General features: G+C 48.3%; 6 protein-coding genes across 6 annotated transcripts; 3 read left to right on the top strand and 3 right to left on the bottom strand.

Annotated features, from left to right (window-relative positions):
* Positions 1 to 2183: 2183 nt before the first annotated feature.
* F4807DRAFT_428849 (uncharacterized protein) lies at positions 2184 to 5284 on the bottom strand. The gene has a single exon (XM_047998287.1). The coding sequence runs from the start codon at positions 4947 to 4949 to the stop codon at positions 2316 to 2318; it is 2634 nt and encodes an 877-aa protein (XP_047853605.1). The 5' UTR covers positions 4950 to 5284; the 3' UTR covers positions 2184 to 2315.
* A 165-nt stretch (positions 5285 to 5449) lies between these two features.
* Positions 5450 to 6594, bottom strand: F4807DRAFT_109492 (uncharacterized protein). Its single transcript, XM_047992740.1, has 4 exons — positions 6311 to 6594; positions 6171 to 6244; positions 6032 to 6109; positions 5450 to 5952 (listed from the first exon to the last, which is right to left on the bottom strand). The coding sequence occupies exons 1-4, from the start codon at positions 6426 to 6428 to the stop codon at positions 5650 to 5652; spliced, it is 573 nt and encodes a 190-aa protein (XP_047853604.1). The 5' UTR covers positions 6429 to 6594; the 3' UTR covers positions 5450 to 5649.
* A 2839-nt stretch (positions 6595 to 9433) lies between these two features.
* On the top strand, positions 9434 to 11124 carry F4807DRAFT_109427 (glycoside hydrolase family 53 protein). Its single transcript, XM_047992738.1, has 4 exons — positions 9434 to 9888; positions 10026 to 10421; positions 10511 to 10811; positions 10891 to 11124. Exons 1-4 carry the CDS (start codon positions 9584 to 9586, stop codon positions 10936 to 10938), a joined length of 1050 nt encoding a protein of 349 aa, XP_047853603.1. The 5' UTR covers positions 9434 to 9583; the 3' UTR covers positions 10939 to 11124.
* F4807DRAFT_109439 (uncharacterized protein) lies at positions 10955 to 13290 on the top strand. Its single transcript, XM_047992739.1, has 3 exons — positions 10955 to 11508; positions 11572 to 11728; positions 11811 to 13290. The coding sequence occupies exons 1-3, from the start codon at positions 11310 to 11312 to the stop codon at positions 13081 to 13083; spliced, it is 1629 nt and encodes a 542-aa protein (XP_047853602.1). The 5' UTR covers positions 10955 to 11309; the 3' UTR covers positions 13084 to 13290.
* A 429-nt stretch (positions 13291 to 13719) lies between these two features.
* F4807DRAFT_468033 (glycoside hydrolase family 17 protein) lies at positions 13720 to 14817 on the top strand (the record flags this gene model as incomplete). The annotated part of the gene is made up of 3 exons (XM_048002563.1): positions 13720 to 14261; positions 14323 to 14522; positions 14621 to 14817. The coding sequence occupies 3 exons, from the start codon at positions 13720 to 13722 to the stop codon at positions 14815 to 14817; spliced, it is 939 nt and encodes a 312-aa protein (XP_047853601.1).
* A 393-nt stretch (positions 14818 to 15210) lies between these two features.
* On the bottom strand, positions 15211 to 16682 carry F4807DRAFT_452077 (FAD/NAD(P)-binding domain-containing protein; the record flags this gene model as incomplete). The annotated part of the gene is made up of 3 exons (XM_048000292.1): positions 15211 to 15574; positions 15638 to 16461; positions 16533 to 16682. 3 exons carry the CDS (start codon positions 16680 to 16682, stop codon positions 15211 to 15213), a joined length of 1338 nt encoding a protein of 445 aa, XP_047853600.1.
* Between the last annotated feature and the right edge of the window lie 872 nt (positions 16683 to 17554).

Genomic DNA, 17554 nt, shown 5'->3' with positions numbered 1-17554 from the left:
AAGGTTATATACCAAAGTAAAGATGAGCCTTCCAACAATTCTCCAAGTACTTGTTTGAAATGAACAACTTGACTCAGTTGACGAGCAATGCGTAAACACCGATGAGGAAACCCGGGGTCCAAACATCACAACTGAGCTAAGATGGTTCGAAACGGGTGCTTGGAGACTTGTTTTTTGTTTTTATTTTATTTTTTCCCTCACGTTTTCAATTTTATTAATAAACAGCACTACTAAGGATCGGAAAGGATTCTAGCCTCTATATGTATATGGCCTTAATTCATAAGATTAAAAAGAATAATTATTCGGACACGACTTAATAACTAGTTAGGTAGATAGGACATAAGTTATACAAAATACCGTAGAAAGGAAGACGTCAAACCAAAAATGCATTATGCGCTGCACCGTTGAGTGAGCCTTGAAGTTCCCTTCGATGCCGCTTGTATGTGCGACGAATTTGGTTGATAAAGTTAGGAGAAACGAATCCCAGGAGCTGCAGGGAAGGAATAAAAGGGGTTGAAGGGGTGAAGGGAACTCAATAAATGAAAAAAAAGGAAAAGTAAAAAAAGGTACGGCAAAAGGTGGAATCGAACCCTGGCAGTGCAAAATGGGAGAAACACCAAAAAGGTGCGCGCAGGAGGAATCGTCCCCCTGCAGGCCCAGCCTCATTACTATTTTTTTGCCTAGGATCAACCGGTAATGAGCTACTGCGCCCTCCCCTATTACTTTCGATCTTGGGAGTACTTAGTTTGCGGTAGTGATCAACCATGGCTAGGGTGGTAGGTACCCCATCGTCGCTTTAGGTTGTACCGTCTCTGTGGATTCTGACGGGATTAGAATGGTGGTATCAAGATTATTCAGTCCCGTACCAGACAACTTGACCATTCTACCATCAGTACCATCGGTTGAAAATTCTTGGGCTTTTTTTGACTTATAACCCTTCTATCGAGGCCGGTGACGACGGTCGGTGTAGGGCGAAGTTTTGCCGTGGTTGCCCTTGGATATGTTGAGTCATTCGAACGACCGAGAGACGCGTCGCGGTTCACCAGACGCGTCTGCATCTTGGGAATACGTTTAGCCGCGTTTCTGGACGATTCGATTCTACTAAGCATACTGTGGCTTTAATGGGCCATGTTCAAGCCCCTTTAGCAGGGCAAGTGCATATACTATTATATTGGAATTTATCGTACGACCACCACAGAATATCTGGCCTCCTATTGATAATTTCCGTCATTACAAATATGCCAAGATAATGTAATAGATACTCATGAAATGACATGACATGGCTTATCCCATTGTAACGGTTATCCGTTAGCAGCGTAGGTACAAATTCATGCAGTTTCTATGGGTGTCCGTGGGCTCCAGCTGCAACCTGTGCCTCAATTTACTATACTTGTTAAGCCCTAGGTATATATAGCTAAATGCGAGCAAAGAAGATGTCAACCCAATTTTTGGTATTCATGGATGGAACCCCTTTATTTTTGATAACCGATAGCTATGAATTCAGATGCAGAATATCGCTAGCGGATTAGTCCTGCATTAAAATCCAATGACACACAAAGTACCTACATGGAAATGGTTGGAACCTGGAGGACTACAAGAGGCCGTATAATACTCTACCTGAAAATTTAGCCTGCTTCTCTGCAACTCTTAATAAGTCGTTTTTACTGATAGATGCCCCTAACGACAATTCCTAGGTAGGTGGTCTCCTACTGGAAATGCTAACTGGGTAAGTTATCTATCACTCAATAAACCGAAAATAGGTTAAAAGTGATGTTTCATTCAGGTACCATATTATATTCATGCCAATGAACTAGTTAAAATTCTGGAGTGGTTGTAATAACCTTTGAAAAGGGGTAATCGACATCCCTGCAAGTCCGTTCTGATTGGCCGATGACCCTAGTAAGTGGTCGAATTTGGAAAGTCAGCTCTGATTATATCACGTGTAAATCGGGACACCAACCTCGCAAGGATACCTATTATATTGGATCTGAGTGTTACTGGTGGAAGGGGAGACCTAGCCTTTCTTGAGATTACATGGGTACCTATGTGGTAGGTACCTGGAACAACGCAGCCAGATTATTGACTGTCGGTTCATTCATGAAGCGTCAACTAGGTACCTAGGTAAGACATAAAAGTTAAGACTGAGGACGATGGTATTTCAGTTATAATTCTTAATTCTTTATGTGATTCATATAATTCTTATAAAATTAACAGCCAAAAAGATCCTAAAGCAACCTACCTCAAACACCAACCTTACCTACCTATCCACCCACCCAATCCCTAAAAGTAAAAACTTCAACCCACTTCACCTCCCCTCACCTAGGAGGCCCCCTCTCTTGCTCCCGTCTCCAAACCCAAGCCGCCTCAGCAAACAGCCCGAGGTCCTCGAGCAGCATGCACACATCATACCGTTCCGCCTCATCGCGCTCCTCGCCCGGGTATCCGGGCCCGGCCCCGGCCCTCCTCAGCTCGCGCTGCCCCTGCGCCGTGACCCGGTCCAGGATCCGCACGTACTCGTCCGCGCTGGCGCGCCGCGCCCAGCCGACGACGCCCACGCATATCCGGATCCAGGTCGTGATCCACTTCGCGTCTAGCGAGCCGGCCGCTTCGCGGAAGGAGATACTGCGGTGGGTGACGGTGGCGCCGTGCTGCTGCTGCTGGTTCTGGTTCTGGTTCTGGTTCGAGTTGAGCGAGCTCAGGGTGTACGGCGCGAAGTCGTAGTTGAGAGGTGGTCCGGGGTGGCTTAGGAGCTCTGCTGCGGTGGCCGCCGCGTCGCAGGAGGAGAGCTCGGCGATGCCTTGTTCTGCTGTGATGTTGGGGTCGGAGTGAGGGTTGTTCGAGGGTGCTGGGTATCCTGCGCGGTCCCATTCTTCCTCGGCGATGGGAACGAGTTTGTTGATCGAGGCCTTGTAGGAGGTTCCGAGGTCATCTGGATTGTGGGGCCGGAGCTTGGGTTCTCGGGTTTTGGGCATCGGGGTTTCGGGTCGGGGTGTCGCGGTTTCGACTCCTTCAATATATGTCCATATATCCGCGATTTTTTGGGCACGGGTGGATGGCGAAGTATTCGAGAGCCAAAGAGGAGCGGTTTCAACCGAAGGGAAAGAAACAGGCCAGGAGGTATCGGATGAATGTTCGCTCCGCAGCCCCTTAACTCTACAAGCGTCCTGGATCTCAATTAATAACATCGCCCATAGTTCGTAGTCGAAATCTTTTGGGAGACGTTCGGTTATTTGCTCTTCTGTCTTCGACATAACATAAGAAGAACCATCAGAACTATGCGTCGATCTCCCGTCGTCTGACCATCCTTCTTGCTGCGGATCTGCTAGATTAGCCATGAAGTTAGGATCCGGGGGCTGGGCGTAGGATTTCAGGTCGTGGAGCATCTTTTCGATACCTTTGTTCGTTAGCGCAGCCTCGTCGTAGTCCTGCGGGCTAACATACTCGATGCCTAGCTCGTTATCTTCGTTGTGAAAATCGGTAAGCTTAGCTAGGTTCTCAAAGTTTTGGACGATGCTTGGTGCATCGATCTTGATTTCCCGGTGGGCAGCCGGGTGTCTGAGAATGTTGCCGACCCGTCGCCATGCGAGATTCCACCTTTCAGTTTCAGCATTCCAATCCCAAGAGCTGCGCCCGGCCGCGATATATTGCGAAGCAGCAACCAAGATTTCGTATTCTTGATCGGCGTCCAACAATCGAATGTCCGCGTGTCCGTAAAAGATAGCACATTGAGCCCTAAGCATGAGAGTAATCTGTTCTTTGGCCGGGAGTTTATAGAGTTTCGTGTGTCCATAGTTGTCATGGCAATACTGGCAAAGCCACCCGTACACCCTTTCATCCTGAAGCGAGTCCCAGGCTACCCATCCTATATTTCGATGTAGGGTATTTGGGTCGGGTGGGACAGGAATTTGTCGATCTTCTTCAAGCGCTCTCTGCCATTTTTCCAATACACCCCGGGGCGATGGTAAACGAGGTTCTGCTGCGGCATTTTCGTCGGAAGATTCAGACTGCCATTCGTCATCATCGTCATCATCATCACTACTGCTCTCATTGCTACCACCATTGATAGTATCGTTGTTACTACTATCGTTCCCATCATTATCGTCACTGATACCACCATTTCTATCGGCTTCGTCAATGTCCTCGCCTAATTTTATAAACGGACCAGCCTCGTTACGCCACCGCGCGAATTCTGCCCATCCTTCCTTGCCGCCGTACTCGGTCTCCTCTCGGGAGGTATTGGAAAATTCGGTCACTGGTATGGGGTCATATTCCTCGTGAAACTCACCTTCCCACTTCTTTGAAACCTGTTCAGCCGTTGTACCGCGGGCAAGGGCACTATCGAGACGGATACTCCGACTGGTGTCGTGGTACCTTCGCCAGGGTGCATGGAGGCGGGAGAAAATCGGGTCTGCGGCCCAGAGAAAAGCCCCTATTCTCTTGATCGTAGCCGCTGTGAACAGTCTCGTACCGTCCCCGACATGAACGCCGAAGTTGCACGTGGGGTTAACGCGAAGGCGGTAAGTGGATGTCAAAAGGTTGACAACGAACTGGATCCGTTCGAATGCTGCCTCTTGGGACCACATTACTGGGCTGCGAATCTTGAGGAACTGCCAGAAGTAACCTTCTAGGAAGTACTCATTCGTACTACTCGCGGCAGCAACTATCCAGTTTGAAGGATCGATATCATCAGCTGAGGACTGTGTTGGCTCGCTCGGTTGACTTATGACGGGAATTCCGTGGCTGTTGAAAGTATTGAGTATATGGGCTAGAACCGCTGTTTCTTCAACTTCATTGCTAAAATCGACTAGTAATAAAGGGGGTAGACCTTGAGTTGTGAATTCATCTGGATCTCTGCCCCCGGTTGGAACGTAAGCAACAAGACATTCTAGCTCAATGCTAAACGAATGACGAGTACCTACCGGCACTGTATAATGGTTCGTTTCAGCCATTACGAATTAAAGTGAGCCGAATAAAGTACGACCCGAGACGATTTTTCCTGTCGGTGAGAGGAATTCCTGATTCTCTCTTCATCACAGTCCGAAATCATCTCTTATCATCATTTGTGAACAACTGAACTGTGTCAGCTTAAAGTCTTCGTCGTGGGATGGGTTGTATTAAAATTGAACATATTACTTATGCGTGAAAGGAGGATCTTGGAACAATGCCTTTATCCAATCTCTGGGTCCTCTGGGACAAGCAGCGGACCTTGGCAACAGAGCCGAGGTGCAGCTCAAAGCCGTCGCAACCATAGGGCTTTATAGATCGACATTAGCCAAAGAAGAACCCGGCCTTGTTTGATCAAGTGTATTGTTCAGTATCTGCTTTGTGGCATGCTATAGTAACTAGCTTGAAGTTTGACAGTCTCCTACCAACCACAGCCGCGATGCAACTCTGATCTTAGTACCATGCTCTTAATCACTTAAACATTAAAATCTCCATCGACATAGGCTAAATCATCAATACTCGAATCGTCTCCTCGTGAATTGGGGTTGTCACGTGCAACATGACATGTCCAGTCCGGTGGATTATGATTGCTGCGGGTGTTGAAATGTACAAGAAAGGAACGGCAGCGCCATTATAGCAATTCCATCAGCAACCACGGCTTTTAAACCCTTTAGGCAATTATTCATCCTACACCCATTATTACTCCTAGAGCATATAGGCGAATAGGCCGACAGCAACAGCAGCAGCACCGTTTCCGAGATACTGAATGTTGGTGGGGACAGCTCCGGCATTAGAAGTCGAACTCGCTGCAGCCGAACTAGAAGCAGCAGTAGCGCTTCCACTAGGCGCCGCAGAGCTGGAGCTGCTAGTTGACTCTCCTTCTCCTGCATGAGCCGTCACATTTTCCGTACCGCACTTATCACCAAACGTTTCAGTGCAGTTCTTCTGGCCGGCAGCGTTGTTCTCCTCTTGCGTGATGCAGTTGCTCTGAAGTCGCTCGCAAACGAACTAGCCGGGGCGTGTAAAATTAGCTTAAAGGCCTAGAATAACAACGGGAAAGGTTAGCGAGGAGGAAATCCATTCTTACCCAAGGCATCGTGTTCTGGAAGTCATTCATGTCGGGGTAATCACCGCCCTCGCACTCACACGTAAAATCTAACGTGTCCTACACTTTAGTTAGCCATGCGCTCAGTTCAATTCCAAGAGCAACTACTAAAAAAACTTACGGTTGAGCAGGCATTGTTGATCGCATTACCGCAAAGCGTGCCGCAGCTGTCCGTCTGTCCTTGGCACCAAGCAACTTCGGCGAATAGTCAGTATTAAGCTCAGAGCTGTTATTTGTTTTAGAATCAGACAAATATCTTACCGCGATCAGAGATATCGACTGTGCTCGGGTCAATTTTGAAGGTCGAGTTAGAATTCGCTTGAGCAGAGACGAGACTAAGTGCGGAGAGCGCGACGACGGCTACGTTGGTGGTGAACATGTTTCCGATTGAGCTACCGAAGTAGGAAGTCGATCGGCGTAGGTGTGCACGATGCGATGAGTTAAAACAACAGATTGGTTAGGCGAACCAAAATGTGTAGGTATGTGTTATGTGTAGATGTAGATAAGATGTCTTCGGGAAAGAGATGATGGTTTGGACTACGGACGGAAAGACGAGATCGGAGAGAAGTTTTTGAGAGCTTTCGGATGAAGTGCGAAGAAGAAAATGGAGATGGGGGTACGTAATATTGTCAGACGGGAGGGTTGTACCTGACTTAATTATCTAGCTTCAGTTGACAGGGGTGGGTAGGAGTTGACGTCCGGATAGGTAATATGGATGTTTTAGCATTGGGATCCAGCTGGGAAATTTTCAGAAGGCGCGGGAAAAATATGAGAGTAGGCGAGTTCCAAAAGAGCCAAAAGAGCATTCTGACGACGAAGCTCACGATAACGGACCCGGTTTTCTCCAATCATCTTTCCCCAATTCTGACAAGGATCTGACAAGGATCTCAAAGGTCTCTTTCTTTTGGAACTTACTGGCGTTGCTGCAGTTGCCGCTTGCCGGCCGACCTATGCATATCTGTGTTAGTTGCCACTAGTAACTCTAGTTGTCTAGTGCCACCATCAGGCCAGAAATTTGGAAACGCCAAGGATCAAGTTTGCGGTCCATTCTTACCCCAGACAGGGAAAGTCAAATCAGACTTCACCAATCAGCAGACCATCACGCTTCCTCTTCTTTCCCTATTAGGCTAGGACGGAATGAAGTATTCCAGTATCCAAGCATCCCTGTCTCGGCAAAACTCGTCACGACTGTTGCGCACCTAGACAGGTACATACATACCTGGTCAAGGTTTTCCCTCTTTGTCTCGTAGGATTCGTAAAAGACTGGTCCAGCTGGACTCTGTTCAAATTTACACGTAAGATATGATCGATATCACTCTCGTCAATATTAGTTCTATCCTACCTCGCTTCATACATACCTCGTAACCGAATCACACTGCTGAGTCAGTGTTGCCCATTACGAGAATGATAACTGTCCACGACAGCAATGCAGGCTGTTCTTCGTATCGCTAAGCAGTTGGAGGTACCGCATGCGGGGTTTATGCATGTATGGTTGCATCGATTGATGTATTGATGGGCTGGATCTTCACCTGCTTTCGACCGTGCCTGATGGAATGGACTTACTCCGAAGCTCTCTGGTTACCGACATGTAGGTACAAGCTGTACCCAAAGTGCTTACACCAAGAAAATAATTGGAAGGCAAATTACACATGATAACTTTAATTCTTTCAACGTTTTTTTAAGCTTGTGAGCCCAATCCATTGACGATGGACGAATGGTACGATATTCATTTTATTAGGGTCGATGGGCATCAAATCTTTTAGACCTAGATTATATTATCTGCTAGGGTCTGGAAATTGATTTCTGTGACAGTATCGTTAACCCTCCCCCGGTCATCCGCTCTGTCCGCTCACCGGCAATCGGCACGCAGTCTTTTTCTTTCGTTGGATTGTTTTCAATAGCTTAATTTGATTTGAAAGGCACCCTGGATCTTGTTCTTATCTCCCTTACAGATATCCTTCCCCTATATCTAGGTAACTTCATTAAACTGGCCTTGATGGTGTTTGGAAATAACTAGGTACATACTACATATATATACGTTGTGGTTGAAAAAGGATGTCCGAGGCCATTCAGAATAGTGCGTGCGCCAATAGCTTATCTCTTAATGCTACCACTTGGAACGCACATGAAACATCCCGGTCGGCCTTCTCATCATTTGATGACCACAACCTAGACCACGCGTACTTGGCGGTAATTTTGATGCTATCCTCCTTATTGATGGGATTCTTGGAATTGGGTAGCTTCGGGTTTGGATAATTTCATGGTTGTCTGGTTGACCATTTGGATTATTGAATCCGCACCGAGCAGGACCTCGGAATCTTTGCAGATAGTTTATCGGTGTGCTGTATGTGTACTGTACCTACATAGATATGGTTTAGCGTCTTGGCTTCGATACGCGAGCAACTGGAGAACCCAGCGCCAATCACTGACGATCAACTTGATAGCGCAGATAAATCCTTCCTTCAGAAGCTCCACGTGGGGCTCATATGGACGGATATACCCGCTAACCTTCTAAAATAGCTGGAAATACCGAAATCACGGCTGAGTTGTCGTCATCGTCCTATCGATACTAGGTGGTTGGGAGCTTCTTCGAACGCTTGCGTTTGCATCACGATGACTTCGACCATACCAACCTCCTTATTTTCGATTGAGACTTTACTAACCCCGCAGCCTTGACCGCCATCTCCCGGCTGGCCTCGTTCGAATCTTCGATTGGAAAAAGTCATGTATTGACAATCGCTCTACTTTCGCAACAATCGAGGTGAGCGATTCTGGCAGTCTGGTTACTATATGTTACCTCCAATCCTTCTGGCCCCCATTTCACATGCATCCTCTCATGTATGACTTCGATCTAGTGAGACCGTACTAAGTCGTCTCCTACTGTATCAAAGCCTGCTGAATCTCTTGGCATAGCTCCTATCCCGGTCAGATCACGTCTTGGCAAGAATTATTCTGGAACTCTTCCCCAGATTTTAATCTACATCCTTAAATAATGTAATCCTGTTGGCCAATGGATCGGATTGATCTTTGGCGAGGGGTTCATTCCGATTAACCTGCATAACTTACCTCCGTACTTGTTATAGCTAGCTTAATACCAAGACGGACAATTACCTACCTAAGTAGGTAGGAAAGTAGCCATTCTCACCGAGAAGATTGCTTCAATTAAGATGTCTTCAATGAGTTATAACCCTGTCGGATACTGCCATCGTATAATATCTTCGGCCGAGAATCTTGACGACTTGGCTATTTCGAAACTGATTGGCTGCAGTATACACAAATATAGAACGCAACCCCGTCTAGAGTAACAGCTCCGGATTCTCAGATCCCACCGAACATAGCTTCTTCGTGGGCTTCTATGTTAAGCTCTTCGTATCATCGCCGTTGGAGGCCAAATCCAATTGGTGGAATTTGAGCTAAATAAAGCCGCCTGGTAGAGAACACCGAATTAATATATATGTTATAGGAATTGCCCAAATGCTAGCATAACTTTCGTGGTAGTTATTCTCAAGACGCCCCATTCAACCTACGAGCAAAATGTTCGCCTCCTTCTTTCTAGTTCTATTACCACTCACAGCGGTACAGGCTGCGCTCAAATACAAAGGCGTGGATTGGTCATCCGTTATAGTCGAGGAAAAGGCCGGGATATCTTACACTACTATAAGCGGAACCACCGAACCCCTTGAGAAGATATTGGTGGAAAGTGGCGTCAATACTGTCAGACAAAGAGTCTGGGTCAACCCTCAAGATGGGAACTACAACTTAGACTACAATTTGAAGCTAGCTCAACGAGCAAAGGCGGCCGGATTAAGCGTCTATGTAGACTTCCATTTCAGCGATACGTGAGTAGTACATTGGCGTCTTTGCTTGGTTATACTATATGTAACTTCACCATGTGGGCTTTAACGAGACCTCATATCTCTAGATATCAATTTTATATACCATTATAAGGATTGTAATCGCTAAGTATTCCTTTTAGATGGGCGGATCCGAGTCATCAAGCCATTCCTTCTGGTTGGCCGACCGGTATCGATGACCTCGCTTGGGAACTTTACAACTATACAATGGACGCATCAAACAAGTTCGCTGAAGCGGGTATCTCACCTACAATTATCTCAATTGGTAATGAGATCAGGTCGGGACTCCTGTTTCCAACGGGCTCGACTAGCAATTTCAACAATGTCGCCAGACTTCTACATTCGGCCTCCGCCGGTATCAAAGACAGCTCTCTGTCTCCCCAACCCAAGATCATGATTCACCTAGATAATGGGTGGGATTGGAGTACCCAGAACAATTGGTATACTTCAGTTTTGAAGCCCGGTACCCTAACCACGTCGGACTTCGATATGATGGGTGTCTCATATTATCCGTTTTAGTAGGTACTCCATCATAATTATCACATCGCTGAAAAGGGGCGCTATTATCGTAATGAACCTTGGAAGACAGTAGCTAACTGAGTAAAAGTAACTCAGGCGCAACACTTGCTAATCTCAAAACGAGTCTTACCAACATGGCAAACACTTGGGGCAAAGAGATTGTTGTGGCCGAGATTAACTGGCCCACTCAATGCTCTCATCCAGCTTACTCATTTCCAAGTGACGTGAAGAATATCCCCTTCTCCGCGGAAGGTCAGACTACCTTTATGCAGGAGACAGCTGAGATATTGGCTGGTGTAAAGAACGGGAATGGCATATTCTATTGGGAACCTGCTTGGGTGGATAACCAAGGACTCGGGTCATCGTGCGAGTCTAATACAATGTTTTCTGTAAGTGAATTTAGAGAGATTCGGTATTTTCCTTCTTTGGTCGCGTCTCTTTAGAAAGCCCCTTCTGACTCATCTCCAGTGGCCCGGAAAAGCATTATCCAGCCTAGCAGTCTTCAAGGCAATCTAGCAAACACGGCTTATCCTATTAACAAGATTGTAGATAGGAGAGATTAGCAATCCCCAAAAAGCAGTTTCTTTCTTAACTGTCAAAGAACGGAAACAGTTGATGTTCTCACCAGACTGCCACCGTTATTGTTCTCGATCCGCCTTGCGCTTTATCCTATTTTTAGTTCTTTACGAGATAGCTAGGGGCTTTCTCATGACACACAAAGGATAAGTGGTCGTAGGACACAGCATTCAGGGGTCCCAAACGGCATAATTCGCCGCGATAATCGAAGACAATGAGAGTTATCAAAAGAAGCTGACCATGCCTCGATACCGGGCCGCTGGTCGCCCGCTCCTGAGTTTCCCTCACCACTTATTTCTTCTCTTCTAGAAATGCGTGATGTGAATAATGAAGACCATCGTCAACCCCGGCGAGTTGAAATGCCCCTTATCAGCATCCCGACTGAGACTGTCCACCCTCATGTGGTCCGTCCCGACGAAGAACCACCATCTACAACAGAGGCGACCAATTTAGGCACGAGTGGTTTTGATGTAGGGATAGACACATGTGGATTCACCACAGGTAGCACGGGTAAGCTGCCTCGTCCAAATTCAGAGCAAATATTGTTCAATTGCTAACAAGGCCTCCCTAAAGTGACTTGTGAATTCGGATATGACTGTACCAATGTAGGGGACTACCGCGGGTGCTGCGTTGCTGGCGCCGCAGACTGCGTCGCTACGATTTACACTGAGTGTATCGACCATGAGAAGGCCCCGAACTCAGAGGGCTGTGGACAACACACATTATGCTGGTTAGTCAAAAGCGAAAAAAGATCCCGTACCATAGTACCACGATAGGAAGAGATAATAACTAACAATACTTTCTTGGTCTAGCCCAGATTCAAAACCATACTGCTTCGTCTATGCGTATTCGACCGACAGCGACCCCGACGCTACTCTCACCTATGTCGAATGTCAAGAATCCGAGGGGTTCGGGGAGATGTTTCCGTTTCCGCCGGAACTAATGACAATGACATCGAACTCATCATCCACGGAAACCGGATCTTCGTCCGACTCATCAAGCCCCGATTCCGCCACCGACGAACCCGAACCTGAGCCCTCGTCCTCTCACTCCTCCAGAAACGCGGGTGCGATAATCGGCGGCGTAGTAGGCGGCGTCGTGTTCATCCTCCTGATCATCCTCGCAGCCTTCCTCCTCCTACGCTACCGCCGGCGGCGCCGCCAAGCCAAACTCCGCGCCTCCATCATCCCCCTGGGCCCCGCAAAGACACCACAAAGCTCAACGGACGCCTCGCCCGACACCGAGAAAGACCAAGCCCAAGCACAAGCCCAGATAGTAGCCGCACCAGCCCGATCCAAATCTAAATCCAAACCTACACCTACACCCACCCCCACATCCCCAAGAGCAGCACGTAAAAACCCCTTCCGCCCCCTCTCCTCAATCCACGAACACCCACCCACCGTCCCTCCATCAACCACCCTCGCAACCCCAACCCCCTCAACAACACTCGGCCGCAACAAATCCACCTCCGCAGCCACGACGACCTCGTCGGCGCGCGGCAGCTACGGCCCCAACTGGCCCCTCGGCCCGAGCAACCCGCTCGCCGCGCACCCCGTCGACGCAAACCTCAAGAAGCGGCTGAGCGACAGCCGCCTCGGCACCTTGAGCTTGGCTCAGGCGTTAGCCGTGGGACCGGGGATGGGGATGGGGATGGAGGCGTCGCGCGTGCGGCCGTTGGATTTGGGGGGGACGACGCGGACGCGGACGCCGCCGCCGGGGAGCAGGCCTGCGCCGTTGAAGTCGCCGGCGAGTGTGGGGGGTGGGCTAAGGAGCCCGAGGTTGGATTTTGTGCCTGTGTCGCCGATTGTGGGGAGGATTGGGGATGGGGGTGGTGCGAAGAGTGCGGGTGGGGGTGCGGGAGCGGAGCCGGTGTCGCCGATTGAGAGTGATGACGAGGGCGGAGGGGAGGATACGCAACGGCTTAGTTATGTGTCTGCGCCTAGCGCGCATTTTGACGGGGATGACTTGGTTTCGCCTGTGAGTCCGCACGTGGGGAGGGACGAAGATGGAGATAGTGATGGGGGACGGGTGAGCCCGAGGACGGTTAGTCCGCTTGAGAGTCGACGTGGGAGCGAGGCATCGTAAGATGATGAATCGCGATGCTGGTATTGGAGATTTGGTCATGGTTTATGACGTGTGGTTAAAAGTTTAAGGATGGTTCGTCTATATATACCAAATACATTTCGGTTGCTAGGGGTGCCTATATTAATACCCGGTGGCCTTTTTATGTTACATGATTTCTGTACACCTACCTAGGTGCCTTGACGTTTAATTGAGAATGGTACTGCCATACGCTTGTCGTGAAACCATACCCGAAGGAAGTTGCCGGTAGATAAGATGGACTTGGGATTGTCTTGTGAAATCGTGTAACGTTTTGTGTCATTAGACATAGTAGTACATATTACGAAAGGGGTGTTGAATGAGTTATAGTATTGTCAAGGCTTCTTGTCAAGCACCACGATAATGTCACCAAAAACATCATCTCCAATTTGTTCACAAATAAGAGTCTCCTCTTCCACTGTCATTGTTGATGAAGATCGAGGAACAAGGTTGGTACTGTGTCCCTGCATGGAGGTCTCCTGTCTACCAAGATATAAATGTTAGCTCTTCCCTTTGGCCTTTCAGATTCGATATCTCACTTATATACCGTACTTCATGCTTTCTAGACTATCCAAAGAACCATAATACACTGTAGTTAGATTGTGAAACACTTGAATAAACATGCAACTTTGTCACCTTGTCTCTCTTGGCTTTGCTGCCACTGCGGCCGCCCAGGTCTACCAGGGCTTCAACTATGACTCTGTCAACAGCGATGGGTCATGTCGAGGTTATCCCGATTTTCGAGGCTTCTTTGAACGCGCTAAGAACCTGGCCGGTACCGAGGGCCACTTCACGGCCGCCCGTTTATATACGTCGATCGAGTGCGGCACAACAGCTGACCCCATCTCAGCATTCCAAGCCGCGATCGACACCGACACAGATATCCTCGTCGGACTGTGGGCTAGCGCTGGTCGAAACGCCTATGGGAAAGAACTAAGCGCACTCATTACCACTGCTAAACAGCTAGGGTCTGCTTTCACTGATCGTGTCATTGGTATTAGTGTCGGATCTGAAGATCTCTTCCGAAGCAGCGTTCAGGGTCAACCAGATGATGCGGGAGCTGGTGCTACAAGTGCAGAAATTGAAGGATATATTGGTTGGGTGCGAGATTGGATTCGTGGTACAACTCTAGAAGGCAAGCCGATCGGTCATGTTGATACTTGGTTAGTCCCTCCTTTTATCCACCCTGAGTTAGGGTTGAGAGTGTTGAACTGATCATGATAGGACCTCCTGGGTTGCGCCAGAGAATGCTGGCATCATCTCATCTGTCGACTTCCTAGGCCACAACGCCTTCCCCTACTTTGAGACAACCAGAATCAATGCCATCGAAAAGGCCGCTGACAACTTCTGGTCTGGCCTTAAGCAGACCGAGAGCGTTGCCAATGGCAAATCTGTCTTCATCACCGAGACTGGTTGGCCAACCAGTGAGTTTCCCGAAAAATTATCAATAAGTCTCATATCTTACCTCGTCCCCCTTTTCACGCCCTTTATGGATACCCTAGCTAATCTGTTCGCCGTATAGTGGGTCCCCAGCAACGAGATGCCGTCGCTTCTGTCGACAATACCAAGGGCTACTATTCGCAGATTGGTTGCGCGCTCTTCGGTCAGCGTAATACCTTCTGGTACACTTTGGTTGACTCCAATATGACCCAGACAAATATCTCTTTTGCCCTCACTCCTATTGACAGCGCTGCGCCCAAGTTTGACTTGACCTGCTAATCGCGAAAAGGGGTAGTGCCTAGGTTGGCGTTGCTGAAGAATGAGCTTCACCAATATCATGGACTACATCAATCTGACGGAGCCCGACGGAATAGATAGGGCTTGGAAGAGACTCGTGCCGTGTTGTTAAAGGAAAACAAGAGCTAGGTAGGTACCAACGAACTGGGGTTTAGGGGGTACTCACATTGGTGTAACTAGATGATCGGGTATCTACATGGACTTTCGGCTTTAGCATGTCTCAGCTGTTCATCACTTACGTCAGGGAATCAGCCATCGCCGAATATGTTAGCTTGAAAATTAGCAGATACGGGCAATCATTAGACACCTATCTAGGTACCTATACCTAAGTAAGAACAGCTCTGAGTAGATACCCGCTCACTATGGAATTCATGATCAACCGCGTGATGATTGTATGTCTGGCTGCTTTTCTGACCAAGCTTCATCAGCCGCTTCCTTAGCATCAAACCCCCATAGCCATGGCTGGAAGAACGGGTCTGCAAGTAAATTAGGGTAGCCGGCAGTAGGGTTGTCGTTCTCGGTCACCAACTCCTTATCGCGCTCATCTTTAAGAGGCCCGTCAGCCATCTGCCAAACACGGCCGTTCTTCATACTTGCACGTAGTACGTGACCCACTCTTTCTTTACGCAGTCGATGAAAGATCTCGAGGGCGTCGTTTATCTCAGTCAGAGACTGTGATTTGCCTAGTAGGTGCGCAAGTACTGAGGCAGACTCAAGACCTAAAGCTGCACCCTGCGCTCTGTGCCAAACGATGCCGATTAGCTCAAACATCGCTGATGCGATGACAGATAGTAAAACTTACAAGAATGGCGGAACTTGATTTGCCGCATCTCCGACGATGCAGAACTTGCCGTCGCCACCAATCCATTGTGTCTCTTCGTTAACCATCATTGGCTCGAAAAACATCCAACGCTTACAGCCGGTTCCTAGGCTGATTAGCTCCCTCAATTTCGGATCCCAGTTCTTGAACTGTGCTTTGAACTCCTCAAAGTCGACAACCTGCGAACCAACGAAACTGTCTTTAGGGTCGCACGACCACGGCCACGTAATGGCGATATTCTGCAAGCCACCAAGCCCATAGGTGACGCCATGACACTCGGGACCGAGCCAGGAAAGTATCCTGGGCTGTTCGACGATATCCCGTAGGTTAGGTCGCTCCAACATGAGTTTCTGGTCCACAAGAATCCTATTCACGATTCTCCCGAGGGGCTTGAATTCAGGCTTGCGTCCGGTCAAGGCCTCGCGAACAGCAGAGGTACCGCCATCTGCGCCGATGAATAGGTCGGACTCGAAGTTCTCGGTAGGAACGTCACCGAACTTCAGGATACCGTTCGTTATATCAATGTTCTCAACCGAGACAGTGACGCCGAACCGTACCACGACACCTTGCGCGATAGCTTCGTCATAGAGGATCTCCCGGAAATGCGGGCGATGGATTGAAATCAACGGAGCGCCGTACTTCTTTGACAATCCTTGCAGATCTAAAGTGTGCAGCGCTTTGCCTGTCTTGTAATCTTGTAATATCATCGATTGGGGCAAAACACTCTTGGTCATGATTTTGTCGTAGATGCCAAGATCTTGCAGTACGCGAACGGCATTTGGATGCAACTGAATACCGGCCCCGTACTATAGAGCGTCGTTTAGCAAAACTTCAACATCAACTTTTCCTAAGGGGTGCAACTTGCAGTCGTGAGGACGGCATCCTTCTCAAGTATTGTCACTTTGAAACCGTAGCGACGCAGAAGGATTCCACCAGCAAGGCCTACGATTCCAGCCCCTATAATGCATATGTGGAATTTAGAATGGAACCCGGAGCCTGTTGTATCTGCTGAAGAATGCGAATTCATAATGAAAATGCAAGCCTTGCTTTATATTTAAGAGATCTGTTATAGAGTACCCTGGTAGGTAAGTACTTTTGACCCGGACGGATCTATCCGACCCTTATATAACAGGTAGTAGACGTGCCGGCGACCGGACCATCCACGCAACCCTTAACTCCCGCTCCTGGAATGTGTGAAGGATGTCTCAGTCCGGTATTCCCTATTTGCCCATTATCTTCGAGAACCTTACACTCAGAATTTACCGAGGAGGCGCTAGCTACCGTCGGAAGAAGCGAGGTATCTTTATCCTCAATGGACTGGTGATACAGGGAACATTGAGTAGGTATACTTCTTAGAAGTCGCCAAGTTTGAGCCTACCGAATAGGAGGACTCCCTGTCTGTCTTTCTTTTCCCTGTCCATCGATGAGTCCTTGACGAGCGCCTAGCTCACCCCCCCCCCATAGTCATTACATTTCTCTTAAACTCACGTTCAAATACCATATGTCGATTATTTGGATTATTGAGAACCTAATACCGATTGTCTTATTTGGTCTACTATAGCATAGCGATACGGTACCAACATTCAGCTTCGCTGTGCTCACCGAGCGTGCGTGAATCCTCAGATTTACGCGGCTATGGCGTTTATTATGAACAGCGTGTACGACACCAAACAGAATGACTTTGTATTGTTGATCAATGTTCACTAGTTCTCTCTGGTTCGGATTTGAAAAGTACCTACCTAGGCACTGGTACTTTAAGCTGCGATTGGTGGTGTAACATACATAGATTAGGTGGTTTGAACAAAGAGTCAATATCCCTTGCGTCTGACAACACCACGTTGGGTACCTACCTAGATATGCTACTCCGTATGGATATTGCTGGTAGGAAAGGTGTCGTCC

The sequence above is a fragment of the Annulohypoxylon truncatum genome (assembly GCF_022578515.1).
Source record: "Annulohypoxylon truncatum strain CBS 140777 unplaced genomic scaffold F4807scaffold_19, whole genome shotgun sequence".
Taxonomy (NCBI): domain Eukaryota; kingdom Fungi; phylum Ascomycota; class Sordariomycetes; order Xylariales; family Hypoxylaceae; genus Annulohypoxylon; species Annulohypoxylon truncatum.
Note: the sequence above shows the minus strand (reverse complement) of the source record. Positions and strands in the feature narration are given on the sequence as shown.